This window comes from Salmo trutta, chromosome 1 (assembly GCF_901001165.1).
Source record: "Salmo trutta chromosome 1, fSalTru1.1, whole genome shotgun sequence".
NCBI classification, from domain to species: domain Eukaryota; kingdom Metazoa; phylum Chordata; class Actinopteri; order Salmoniformes; family Salmonidae; genus Salmo; species Salmo trutta.
Genome location: NC_042957.1, coordinates 33,886,465 through 33,900,768, shown reverse-complemented (window position 1 = coordinate 33,900,768; position 14,304 = coordinate 33,886,465). Strand labels below are relative to the sequence as shown.

Below are 14,304 nucleotides of genomic sequence, written 5' to 3'. Positions count from 1 at the left end.
CAAGCATAGGTTTAAAGTACAGCAATTCATCAGAGGTAGTGGAAACGTTATCTGCATCATCATTATTGTTGTCCAGCTCCCCTACCCATTCCCCAACTACCTTGAGTCAGTATGTCCAGCCCCCATACCCTTTCCCAACCACTGCGGAGTGAGTATCAGCACTATATGTCTGTGCTATGTGCAGTCAACTAGTATAATTAGTGTTTGTGAAGCAAATATGATGGTTATTATTAAGGTTCTGTTCTTCTGAGATACAAACAAGTATACAACAAACCCCAAAAAATGCAACTAAAGGAAATAAAATAATTAAACAACATTTTTTTAAAGAATGTTGTCCATTAAAATAACATCAAATGGATCAGAAATACAGTGTAGACTGTTGATGTTGTAAATGACTATTGTAGCTGGAAACGGCAGATTTTTTATGGAATATCTACATAGGCGTACAGAGGCCCATTATCAGCAACCCTCACTCCTGTGTTCCAATGGCATGTTGTGTTAGCTAATCCAAGTTTATCATTTTAAAAGTCTAATTGATCATTAGAAAACCATTTTGCAATTATGTTAGCACAGCTGAAAACTGTTGTTCTGATTAAAGAAGCAATAAAACTGGCCTTCTTTAGACTAGTTGAGTATCTGGAGCATCAGCATTTGTGGGTTCGATTACAGGCTCAAAATGGCTAGAAACAAAGAACTTTCTTCTGAAACTCGTCAGTCTATTCTTGTTCTGAGTAATGAAAGCTATTCCATGCGAAAAATTGCCAAGAAACTGAAAAGATCGTACAACGCTGTGTACTACTCCTTTCACAGAACAGCGCAAACTGGCTCTAACCAGAATAGAAAGAGTGGGAGGCCCTGGTGCACAACTGAGCAAGAGGACAATTACATTAGTGTCTAGTTTGGGTAACAGATGCCTCACAAGTCCTCAGCTGGCAGCTTCATTAAATAGTACCCGCAAAACACCGGTCTCTACGTCAACAGTGAAGAGGCGACTCCGGGATGCTGGCCTTCTAGGCAGAGTTGCAAAGAAAAAGCCATATGTCAGACTGGCTAATAAAAAGAAAAGATCATCATAGACGGCAAACGAACACAGACACTGGACAGAGGAAGATTGAAAAAAAAGTGTTATGGACAGACAAATCTAAGCTTGAGGTGTTCGGATCACAAAGAAGAACATTTGTGAGACGCAGAAAAAATGAAAAGTTGCTGGAGGAGTGCTTGACGCCATCTGTCAAGCATGGTGGAAGCAATGTGATTGTCTAGGGATGCCTTTGGTGGTGGTCAAGTGGGAGATTTGTACAGGGTAAAAGGGATCTTGAAGAAGGAAGGCTGTCATTCCATTTTGCAACGCCTTGCCATACCCTGTGGATAGCGCTTAATTGGAGCCAATTTCCTCCTACACACAGGACAATGACCCAAAGCACAGCTCCAAACTATACAATAACTATTTAGGGAAGAATCAGTCAGCTGGTATTCTGTCTATAATGGAGTGGCCAGCAGTCACCGGATCTCAACCCTATTGAGCTTTTGTGGGAGCAGCTTGACCGTATGGTACGTCAGAAGTGCCCATCAAACCAATTCAACTTGTGGGAGGTGCTTCAGGAAGCATGGGGTGAAATCTCTTCAGATTACCTCAACAAATTGACAACTAGGTTAGCCTAGTGGTTAGAGCGTTGGGCCAGTAACCGAAAGGTTGCTGGATCAACTCCCCGAGCTGACAAGGTAAAAGTCTGTCGTTTTGCCTCTGAGCAAGGCAGTTAACCCACTATTCCCCGGGAGCCGAAGACGTGGAATTCGATTTAAGGCAGCCCCCCCGCATCTCTCTGATTCAGAGGGGTTGGGTTAAATGCGGAAGACACATTTCAGTTGAAGGCATTCAGTTGTACAACTGACCAGGTATCCCCCCTTTTAGAGTGCATATATAATTAAATTTAAAAAACATACTGGTCCCCCGTGACAATCAAACCCACAACACTGGCATTGCAAGCGCCGTGCTCTACCAGCTGAGCCAGACAGGACTCTTTTTTTTTAATGATAAAAGGTGCAGATAAATGTTCGTTTACTCTGACTCTAGCGTGGGGGGTTGAATAACGGATTTGTACCAATCTAATGAACTTGGGACCAAATACAAATTCATGCAGCATTTTAAACAGATAAGGCCATGATACCCAATCAAAGGCCTTCTGTGCATCCAGGGCCAGTGCCATATTTTCCCCATCCTTAGTCTGGGCAGATGATGTAACATTTAGGCATCTTCTCATATTATCCGACAGTTGACGGCCAGCATTGATCAGACATAAAAGACAAATGTACAGACAAATGAGAGGTGGATGTACCGAACAAACGGGTCCATTTGACAATATCAGTGCTTTGTTGTCATGTCTAATTTAGCCCATTCCTCATCTTCCTGCCATCATTCCCACAGCCTCCCGCCCTGATCTTACGTACTAATATAGAGCTAGCTAGCAGGGATGATGCAACTGGCTGTGGTGATCCCTGCAATCTTGTTTATTCTCTGAACTAGCCTTATGCTACACCATGTCTTTCAAAACATCTAATCCATAACCAAAACCCCATCCATAACCCCGCCCCCCTGTCTAACTACTCTGACTCAAACTGTTACATGTAGCCGACTGACACAAGTATATCCACCCAACCCACAGGCGTTAAGGTCTTTATAACCCCATCATTCAGCACAGTGGTCAGGGTGAGTGAAAGAGTATGGGTGACATTGTTGCTGTGTCCTGTGTTAACGTGTGTCTCTCTGGACACCATCATTTCAGGACAGGTGTCTATAACCCTGTGTGGTTCAGCACAGTAAACATCCAACTTCAACTCTACATTAAAAAAAAACTGTGTGTGTGTGTGTGTATATATATATATATATATGCGCCCATCTCTGTGAACTATTCCATTGTGGAGGGAGGCCTAGACTAAAATACAATGTATGCTTGATTCGAAAATGTGGTGGAGGCTCCGTATGGAGGGTGAGGCAATTGCAAAACCTCCGTACCGCATCGCCATTCGCCTCCCAAATGTTGTAACATTGCGGAGGGCTCTGTATAGCACCGCATTGACATGATTGGTTGATGGGAGGTGGGGGCGGTACATCCTGTATAAACACAAACTCACTTTCTTCACAGTTCTGACCTGCTCTGCGACGCTCAAGAAGTATGAATGCCCTGGTTTCTGCTGAGTCTGTATCACCGTAAATTCGGCATGGCCAATGCAGACATTGGATTGACCATGCAGCGCCCAGATGCACAATGGTCTCCAGGAATGCGCTCTCTCCCGCCAATTTGTGCACGTTCATTGTTTCTTAACTTCATTGTGTGAATTGTTCGCATTTGGTTGTTAGTGTCTATCAATTCCCCCATTACATATGTCACCAGTCGTACATTTACCGTTAATTCCTATAATTTCTAATCTACAATGGTCATTTCCATTTGGTTATGGTCATTTCTGTTAATGTATTCAATATATTATTATTCCATTCTTAAGGTTCTCATTGTCGGAGTAGACACATTGTTTGCATAGCGCACAATCTATGCTACTCTTGTGAAAAACAAGTTTTGGTTTATTTCATTCCATTTACGAGTTTTGTCAATTCAATTTAGTCATTGACAGAAGCGCTCCAAACAAAAGACAATGTTGAGTAAGGACGCACACCTGATTAGGGATAAAAATTAATGCTCTGATCCAGTGGAAACGTCGTAAAATAGGCCTACCTGATTACTTCTTATCGGTGCTTGACTTGGACTGAAATAGGTCCCGGTAGTTGGGTGCTGGTACTGTTTATATTTAGGTGCAGGAGCTCCACAATACTTTTGAGATAATATTCTATAAGAGGAACAGGAGTAGAACATTTGAGGTGCCAGTGCTCAGCTCCGGTGTCACGTTCGTCAGAAGGAGGAGACCAAGGCGCAGCATGCGTGGAGTTCCACATCTTTTAATAAATGAAACTCACCAAACAAAACAATAAAGCACAAACGAACCGTGAAGTAAATGGCGTGCTCACAGGCAACTAACCAAAAAACAAGATCCCACAAAAACCCAGTGGGAAAAGGCTACCTAAATATGATCCCCAATCAGAGACAACGAAAGACAGCTGCCTCTGATTGGGAACCATATCAGGCCAACATAGAAATACAAAAACACAAATATACATCTAGAATGCCCACCCAAATCACACCCTGACCTAATCAAATAGAGAAATAAAAAGGCTCTCTACAGTCAGGACGTGACATCCGGTGAGCTCCTGCCCAAGTCAAGTACTGCTTCTTATCCCTTGCGCAAATAGCCTACAGCTGTGTCTGTCTCAAACTCACTGGCATGGGAAACTGAGGGCCCAGAATATTTTATGTTGCAAGTTTGCTTGTGCAAGCTTCTGGCTGAACCCAAGTTAATAATTGATACAATGTTTCAAGTTCGTTGCAGACAGGCCATGTATAGCAAATGTGATTTTTAGGATATTTTTTTAATCAGGATATTTTCTACCTGCAGGTTGCAATGTTTTTATTTGTTGCCTTTATGTAGGCTATTTTTACATAGTTGACAATGGCAATAGAAGTGACTTTTTAGGTTTGTATCATTTTCATTTAGATTAGGATAGAATTCTAATTAACCACATGACAATGATTTGGAGATATGAAGATGTTGTTTTAAATGAAATGAAAATGTTCCACGAAAATGTGCATATGAAAACCATAACTGGCACGCAGATCGGTATAAATAATAAGATATATTGGCATTCCACATGAAAGGTCGCCGACTCCTAGTATAGTCTATTACCGGCAACTTCAGGAGAGCAATGGCAGTATCTGCAAAAGCCAGCAGGAGCGGGATGAGAATAGTTGGGTCAGGTTAAGGTTTCTTTCTTCCACTAGATCTTTGGCTGCCTCTTGAGTCATTTGTGTATTATTTCATCAAACAGTAAGCTTAAAGCATCAGATAAGCTCAAAGCATTTAGTTGATTTTATTAAAATACATAGGGTGTGTCTATATATGCAAAAATACACCAATTGATTGGTCGAAAGAACAAGACTTTCGGTTGACCAAGATTTTTTAGGGGTCGGGGACAGCCCTAGTTAAGTGAAGGAATATGGGGGTTGGTGGTGTTACCGTGCTGTGTTTTGATGTGTTTCCCTCTGGTCTGCATCAGTTCCAGGTTCAGGAGAGGCTGACGGAGTGTTTGATCCTGCTGGGAGGGAGCAACTTGCTTAGGTCCCTGCTCATCCGTCATGTGCTGTCTGAGATCAACCGGCTGGCAGAACATCTCTGGATCACCTGCCAGGTAAGGACCAGGACACACACGAACACACACACACACACACACACACACACACACACACACACACACACACACACACACACACACACACACACACACACACACACACACACCTCTTGATGGCCAGGGCTCTCCACACATACCTTGGGTGGGGGAAGGGAGGAGGTTACAGGTTTATATAGGATGAGTCAAATCATTGAATTTAATGCTGTTTGTAGTACTGTTTATTATGCATATATAGTGAGCCAGTATTGGGACAGTGACACGTGTTTTGTTGTTTTCCTTCTGTACTCCAGCCATTTGGACATGAAATGATACAATGACTATGAGGTTAAAGTGCAGACTGTCAGCATTCATTTTAGGGTATTTTCATCCATATCGGGTGAACCGTTAAGGAATTACAGCGCTTTTTAGACAAAGTCCCCCCATTTTAGGGGACCAAAAGTATTGGCACAAATGTACTTCAAGTAGTAAAAAGTTAAGTATTTCGTCCCATATTCATTACACGCAATGACTACATCAAGCTTGACTACAAATTTGTTGGATACATTTGCTTGTTTGTTTTGGTTGCGTTTCAGATCATTTTGTGCCCAATAGAAATTGATGGTATATAATGTATTGTGTCATTTTGGAGTCAGTTTTATTGTAAATAAGAATAGAATATGTTTCTAATCCACATTAATGTGGATGCCACCATGATTACGGATCCTGAATGAATCGTCATTAATGATGAGTGAGAAAGTTAAACACGCAAAACATACCCCCTCCCCCCCCAAGAAATGCTAACCTCCCCTCTTATTGTAATAGTGAGAGGTTCGCATGTCTTGGTGGTATGATATTTGAGTGTCTGTAACTTTCTCACTCAGGGCATATCGCACAAGCCTACATGTCACAACATTGGTCTCAGGTAGCCTACAAGGTGTGGTAGGTGAAGCTGTTTGACTGGCACATCTCCTCTGAAAGCCAGTGTACACAGACAGCCCAGCCGCCAGCGCTCATGCGAAATAGAAATGTGTGAATAGGGAATTGAAAGCAGATTATTCTCCCTTCTCGTGGCGCTCAACTCCCACTGTAGAGAGACAATTTGTGTGTCTTTCCTTCATCCTATTGAGAAAGGCCCTTATTGAAGCAGCCCTGAGCAAAAAGCAGAACACATTGCTGCTGTACCAAGTGAATGAGAAAAGAGCATTTCTGTCACATCATTTTGTCTGGAAGCAAAGTCCTAGACATTGGTTTATTAAATATTATAGGACCTTTTCTTTTCTGAGACCATTGATGTTGAGTTATTTAAGTACACTGTGGCTGCTACTGTAGACCACTGTCATTTGGTTATAATGTATTCAGATGACCTGTAATTGCTCACTTAATTTTTGGGACTGTTGACTTGCCTCGTACCCCTCTAACATTGAGGTCTTGACACTTCAAAGCACTTGTGCCACTTCAAAGCCATTATGCCCTTGCACTTGACCCCTCTGCTGTCAATGTAGAAAAAGTGTCGGATAAATTGCTTGTAAACATTTACATTTAAGTCATTTAGCAGACACTCTTATCCAGAGCGACTTACAAATTGGTGCATTCACCTTATGATATCCAGTGGAACAACCACTTTACAATAGTGCATCTAAATCTTTTAAGGGGGGGGGTTAGAAGGATTACTTTATCCTATCCCAGGTATTCCTTAAAGAGGTGGGGTTTCAGGTGTCTCCGGAAGGTGGTGATTGACTCCGCTGTCCTGGCGTCGTGAGGGAGCTTGTTCCACCATTGGGGTGCCAGAGCAGCGAACAGTTTTGACTGGGCTGAGCGGGAACTGTGCTTCCTCAGAGGTAGGGAGGCGAGCAGGCCAGAGGTGGATGAACGCAGTGCCCTTGTTTGGGTGTAGGGCCTGATCAGAGCCTGAAGGTACGGAGGTGCCGTTCCCCTCACAGCTCCGTAGGCAAGCACCATGGTCTTGTAGCGGATGCGAGCTTCAACTGGAAGCCAGTGGAGAGAGCGGAGGAGCGGGGTGACGTGAGAGAACTTGGGAAGGTTGAACACCAGACGGGCTGCGGCGTTCTGGATGAGTTGTAGGGGTTTAATGGCACAGGCAGGGAGCCCAGCCAACAGCGAGTTGCAGTAATCCAGACGGGAGATGACAAGTGCCTGGATTAGGACCTGCGCCGCTTCCTGTGTGAGGCAGGGTCGTACTCTGCGAATGTTGTAGAGCATGAACCTACAGGATCGGGTCACCGCCTTGATGTTAGTGGAGAACGACAGGGTGTTGTCCAGGATCACGCCAAGGTTCTTAGCACTCTGGGAGGAGGACACAAGGGAGTTGTCAACCGTGATGGCGAGATCATGGAACGGGCAGTCCTTCCCCGGGAGGAAGAGCAGCTCCGTCTTGCCGAGGTTCAGCTTGAGGTGGTGATCCGTCATCCACACTGATATGTCTGCCAGACATGCAGAGATGCGATTCGCCGCCTGGTTATCAGAAGGGGGAAAGGAGAAGATTAATTGTGTGTCGTCTGCATAGCAATGATAGGAGAGACCATGTGAGGATATGACAGAGCCAAGTGACTTGGTGTATAGCGAGAATAGGAGAGGGCCTAGAACAGAGTCCTGGGGGACACCAGTGGTGAGAGCGCGTGGTGCGGAGACAGATTCTCGCCGCGCCACCTGGTAGGAGCGACCTGTCAGGTAGGACGCAATCCAAGCGTGGGCCGTGCCGGAGATGCCCAACTCGGAGAGGGTGGAGAGGAGGATCTGATGGTTCACAGTATCAAAGGCAGCAGATAGGTCTAGAAGGATGAGAGCAGAGGAGAGAGAGTTAGCTTTAGCAGTGCGGAGAGCCTCCGTGACAGAGAAGAGCAGTATCAGTTGAATGACCAGTCTTGAAACCTGACTGATTTGGATCAAGAAGGTCATTCTGAGAGAGATGGCAAGAGAGCTGGCCAAGGACGGCACGCTCAAGAGTTTTGGAGAGAATGGTTATGATGATAGTAAAGACCTCTACCGTTTGAAGACTTAGCTAATTAGTATAGCCCGACCGATATATTGGTTCACCGATATCGGCTGATATTGGCCTTCTACAAACATCGGTATCGGCCGATAATTCCACCGATAACCAATATTTAATAAATATGATGAAAAATGGGAATCGCGTGCTTATCCGAACACTTGGATGGCAATGTTTCATTATTGTCACAATGTAAGAAATCAACATTTGAAGCATATTTCTTGGACAATTGGTCTTTTGGATGGCAATTTATGAGAACTTGTGTGGAAAAACTACACGTAAAACAGTATATCGGCAGATGTATCGGTAAGTTTTGTACCCCCCAAAATATTGGAATCGGTATCGGACCCCAAAAACACATCAGTCGGGCTCTACTAGGCACAGTACCTCACCCCTCAGAGAATGGAAGTCCCTCTGTGTCCCAAATGGCACCCTTTTCCCTTTTATAAGACACCACTTTTGACTTGGGCCAATAGGGCTCTGGTTAAAAGTAGTGCACTATATAGGGAATAGGGTGCCATTTGGAATGCATCCCCAATGATGCGGTTGAAAGGATTGAGGTGTACTTAACAGAACTTTGAATGGGCTGCTGGCGTGCAGTTGCACTGTGGTACATTATTACAACAACAGGCTTCATTTGCTCTACAAGCTTGCCTGTGCTGTTGAACGTTTGCATGAAAATTGAGACATAACAGGCTTCTTTTTGGTTGATTTAGAGTCTCGGAATATGCTCTCTATACAATAATACATGAATGCAACTGTGGAGAAGAGGCCAGTGCATTGAGAGCTGTAGGCTGGGCTTTTTTAATACATTTTTTATTTCACCTTTATTTAACCAGGTAGGCCAGTTGAGAACAAGTTCTCATTTACAACTGCGACCTATCCAAGATAAAGCAAAGCAGTGCGACAAAAACAATAACAGAGTTACACATAAACAAACTTACAGTCAATAACACAATAGAAAAATCTATGTACAGTGTGTGCAAATGTAGAAGATTAGGGAGGTAAGGCAATAAATAGGTCATAGAGGCGAAATAATGACAATTTAGCATTAACACTGGCGTGAAAGATGTGCAGATGATGATGTGCAAGTAGAGATACTGGGGTGCAAAAGAGCAAAAAGATAACAATATGGGGATGAGGTAGTTGGATGTGCTAATTACAGATTGGCTGTGTACAGGTACAGTGATCGGTAAGCTGCTCTGACAGCTGATGCTTAAAGTTAGAGAGGGAGATATAAGTCTCCAGCTTTAGTGATTTTTGCAATTCGTTCCAGTTATTGGCAGCAGAGAACTAGAAGGAAAGGCGGTCAAAGGAGGTGTTGGCTTTGAGGATGACCAGTGAAATATACCTGCTGTAGCGCGTGCTACTGGTGGGTGTTGCTATGGTGACCAGTGAGTTGAGATAATGCGGGGCTTTACCTAGAAAATACTTTTAGATGACCTGGATCCAGTGGGTTTGGCGACGAATAAGCAGCGAGGGCCAGTCAACGAGAGCATACAGGACGCAGTGGTGGGTAGTATATGGGGCTTTGGTGACAAAACGGAAGGCACTGTGATAGACTACATCGAGTTTCCTGAGAAGAGTGTTGGAGGCTATTTTGTAAATGACATCGCCAAAGTCAACGATCGGTAGGGTTGCCTGATTTGCCCATCAAAAGACAGCGAGGGAATTGTATAACGCATCAAGCCTCCGTTACTGCGTCTTGCCTCGCAATGCAGTGGGGCAGTTTGTGTTAATACTGTATGATTTTCGAGAGCTGTGGTCGAGTCTTGGAAAATAAAGTTTGAAGACTTGCCAGCAGGGCCTAAAACTAACTTTTTTGTATACCAGCCACTGTGGCAGGTACTGTAGATAATAAAATCTATCAGCCACACTGATTTTCTTACCAGCCAAAATATTTTTGGGGCCATAATTACACAAAGAAACACAAAACAAAACGGATGAGCATGCTTAATGTTTCTAAGCATTAAATGTATTACTAGTAAGAATAATGTGGAATATTGCTTGATTTAATATTCTGTGACCTATGATTTTTGCTAGCAGTGGGAGCAAATCCAAACATTGAAAAGCAACCGAGAACAAAACAATGTAAATAGCCAAGAAATGCAAGTAAAGCTTGAGTAAATTAGACCAATTTATATGCCTGTGCCCAATGCTTCTAAAAACAAATCTTTCGGGCGCTCACAGCCCCCCAGACAGGCAGTGTTGCTGCATGATGTGGGATAGCTAGAACGTTAGGATTCAGATTTCTTTGTGCCTTACCAGATATGAAACAAAACGGCAGAAATACTTTGAAAACAGCTACAGCAGCATTTATTTTGCTATAAATCACAACTCTCACTTGTGGCCATACTTGACCATTTTTTTTCAATTGCTCACACTGTAGAACCCGGAGTGTTACCACGCGCTAATGTGGCTGGTAAATCAGACATTCTTACCCACCAATGCCAGAACTCTAATTTGGCAGGTGGCGGGTGTTCATTTTAGTCCCTGCTTGTCACACTCTAGTCTAGCCGTGGCTCGAAGCTCTTGTGAAATCAAAAAAAACTGTACTAATTTATCAGTCTCTTCTGTTCTGTCCTCGTGGCTTGGTAATGCACGGTACTGTATGCAGGGAGCATCCTCGGTCTGATAGCCTCCCTGTGCGTTTCAGCCTCCCATGTGTCCGTGCGTGTTACCCCTGTCTTTCCCCCCAGATCTGCAGTGGGACTATGATAAAGGCAGACCTGTCAGATGAGGTGTATTTCTAGGGTGATTCATGTGAGCATTAAGATTCCGTTAACCCTTCACACAGAGTGACAGAGCCACATGGTTTTCTCCTGCCTCTGTAGCTTCATGCACTCAGCACGGGGTAAGGCTGTGGGGGCTGCTCCTCTGGGATGGCGGTAGGGATGATCAGTTCAGTCCACCGACACACACACACACACACACACACACACACACAGCCGCAACATAAACACACACTACCTTGGCCACTATAGAGGTGAGATAGGCATCCCCATCTGTTTGCTAGACCCTTCCCATGGTAAAAAAAACGGCAGGACTTGGTAAAGGTTGTATAAGGGACAAGATCTGTGTGTTGGCCTAAAATGTAATTTCTCAACCATGTCACTAGTTGCTTCTCTGTTAATGTAGCAGTCTGGTAACACCTAATAACAAGACAGTTCTAAGGACAACATGGAGAGGATGCTCAATTGTGCCAAATTGTTTTAACGATGAGTCAGTCAGAGCTCTATTGGATCTGGTTGTATTCTGAGAAGTAATTTAGGATCAAATTGTTGGATAATTGGTTTGTTGCCCGATGGACATTGTAATCATGATTATTATGAGAATGATTGCATTTCTAATTGGTTTTTCTACAGACATGCTGTAGGCTGCATATAGCCTAATACTGAACCAAAGAGTGGTGTTGCCTCAAGTCTCTAGTGATGACAATCAATTAAAGAAGGATTACTTCAGTAGTATTTTCTTTAAGCCGTTATTATTTAATCAGCAGAGTTAAAAGGGGAGTAGTGACTATTAGGGTTGGGCGATATTACGACACAATCGGAAATCAACGACGTTTGACAGACATCGTCGATGGCAACGACCTCATGATGTGACAGACGATAGTTTTTATATGTTTACATTTTTTTTTACAGACGATAGTTTAACCTATTTGAACATGACTGGCACAGCAGAAGTCGGCCAGCGCACAACAGTGCAGCTCACAGCCGGGCGACCCGCCAAATGACCCACCTATTCCTATTTGCCGTAGCCTTTTTCATGAATTATGTAGGTAGACTTAGCCTACTATTAACATAACACACGAGTAGCCCTGTAATGTAGACGGAGCGGAGAGTGCCCAAAGCTGCGCAAAACATCAGATAACATTTCTCTCGCTCACCTCTCCAATGTCGGATGATCATGGGCCTTTTGCAGCAAACACCCCGTCGTGTGGCTTATTCTGAAATCTTCATTTCCCTTTTTGTCCCATTCCCCATTTTATTTGCATGTGTCTTGTTAGTCTAAGCATATATTTCACGATCAACATTCAAATGAATCCAGGAGGCCAGTAACCAAGTTCTATCTCGGTTATGTTTGTGAATATCCAAAATAAAAACATGATATGGTAATAATGAGAGAGGGATAACCAACAATTGCAAGATGGAATAATTGAATGGGAGGTTAAACAAACCTTAAACGTTTTTGGACTCCACCTGACCAAAGCTTTAGGAAAAACAAAGTGTGGCGCCGGAAATTCCTTGCAAACTAAACAGCCAATAATATAGCCCAACACTAGGCTACTGTCAATAAAATGAGCAGTTAACGTTACTAGTACAAGTTTAAACAGATATTTGTATTATTGTGGAAGAGTTTATTCATATCCTTGAATTGCGCTACGGGCATTACATAACCACCCGCAGCAGCGCTTTCGATAAGCGCAAACAACAAATATATGTTGCTATAAAAAGAGAGGCTACAAATTGCAAAATGAATCAAGTAAACTAAATAAGTATGAAATTAACCAAATAAATGACAGTGCAAATCAGTTTTAAAGCACACAGCAGAATATTCTATCCTAGGCTACATTTATTTTGAATAAGACACATCTGTGAATACAGGCTTTGAAAATTAAACAAATAATGCAATGAAGAACCATTGACTATTTTTCTTTTCATTATATATTAACCTATCTAAAGGTTACTGGCAAGGAGCACAAGCATGTTCACCTTTTCTGGCTTTAATAGACTCTGGAGTGGCATGCTGTATGTAGACCCACTGAAAACACATTCAGACCGAACACTTTTTGCACAGATGCAGAGGTAAAAAAAAAAAATGATGATAAAATTGTATATTAACGAGGTTTGGACAGGTCGATAGGACGATGTGTCATTCCAGACATCTCCCAACCCTAGTGACTATTCCATAAGCAGAGTTTAGCCCAGCCAGGCAGCAGGTTTGCAGGCTCCGGTGGTGGGCAGGCGGGTTGCCACTGCCCTTGGACCATTCAGAGAAGCCCAGCCATCTGGGCCCCGTGTTGCACTGTGACAGGGCATGACAGTCACAGCACATAGCGCCCAACCCAGACAGACAGACTACCCACACAGCCCATAGGACAAACGGTACAAACACTCACTCACTTCTCCAATAACACTATAACACTGGGCAGTAAAAATGACAATCTGGACTGTTTTTCTGACTGTGCTTTATGTCAAGTTTAAATCATGGTTGTTCTGTGGCTATTGTTGAAGCAATTTATCACCCTGGCCCTGCCATTTTGTAATTAGTAAAACACTTTACCAGAGCCATATATTTAGATATATGGCTCTGCTATTTACTGATGGTTGTCTTTTTCCTCTTACACAGGGGTACTCCAAGGACAAACCCATAGCCTGAATATGATCTATCAGACTCAGTGTCCAAGCAGCAAACCTGTTTTTTATTGTCTAATTAGAGTGTGCTAGCTAGCCCAGTCTTAAGTCTGGGGAGGGAAGGGAGTGTCAGGGATGACTACCTTTTAATAAGATGAAGTTTGGCTTCAGGATGATGAATGAAAGTTATCAGATGTGCAGAGCTCGGTCAGTTATCATGTCAGCTAGAGCCAGAGGAAATGAGTGTCAGAGCTGAGGCTTGTAAAGGGCAATGGCAGCTAAAACTGTTCTGTTTAGCCTCAGAAAACTGCAGTGTAATGCTCGGGGGAACATTTTCACTCCGGATTACGCTGTCCATCTACAGTAAGCAGACCACTTACTTTTCATCCCTAAATGTCACGAGTGAGATATCTGTATCTGTACATTTTTAGCCAAAGCGTTCAGTAGAATCAGCTTTCCCTTTCATTTCTAGAGAGAGTATGCTAATCTTTCCTGAGTTGGGAAGGATGCACACTGAAAGTTGAGAGCGTAATTATATGGAATCATTGTCAGTTTGAGATGTGTTATTTAGAGACTTTTTAAAGAAATTTCATAGCATCCCACTTCACCATTTATCATTTATCAATGACGAGTTTCTGATGCAAAGCACCTTCTCGTCATCATAA

At 43.2% G+C, this 14,304-nt stretch overlaps 1 protein-coding gene across 1 annotated transcript in view; it reads left to right on the top strand.

The window, feature by feature from the left end:
- mei4 (meiosis-specific, MEI4 homolog (S. cerevisiae)) overlaps nucleotides 1-14,304 on the top strand; it is a 46,286-nt gene that overhangs the window by 12,537 nt on the left and 19,445 nt on the right. The window contains exon 4 of the mRNA XM_029754308.1: nucleotides 5,162-5,293. Within this exon, the coding sequence (XP_029610168.1) occupies nucleotides 5,162-5,293 (132 nt within the window). The remainder of the gene's footprint in view (nucleotides 1-5,161; nucleotides 5,294-14,304) is intronic.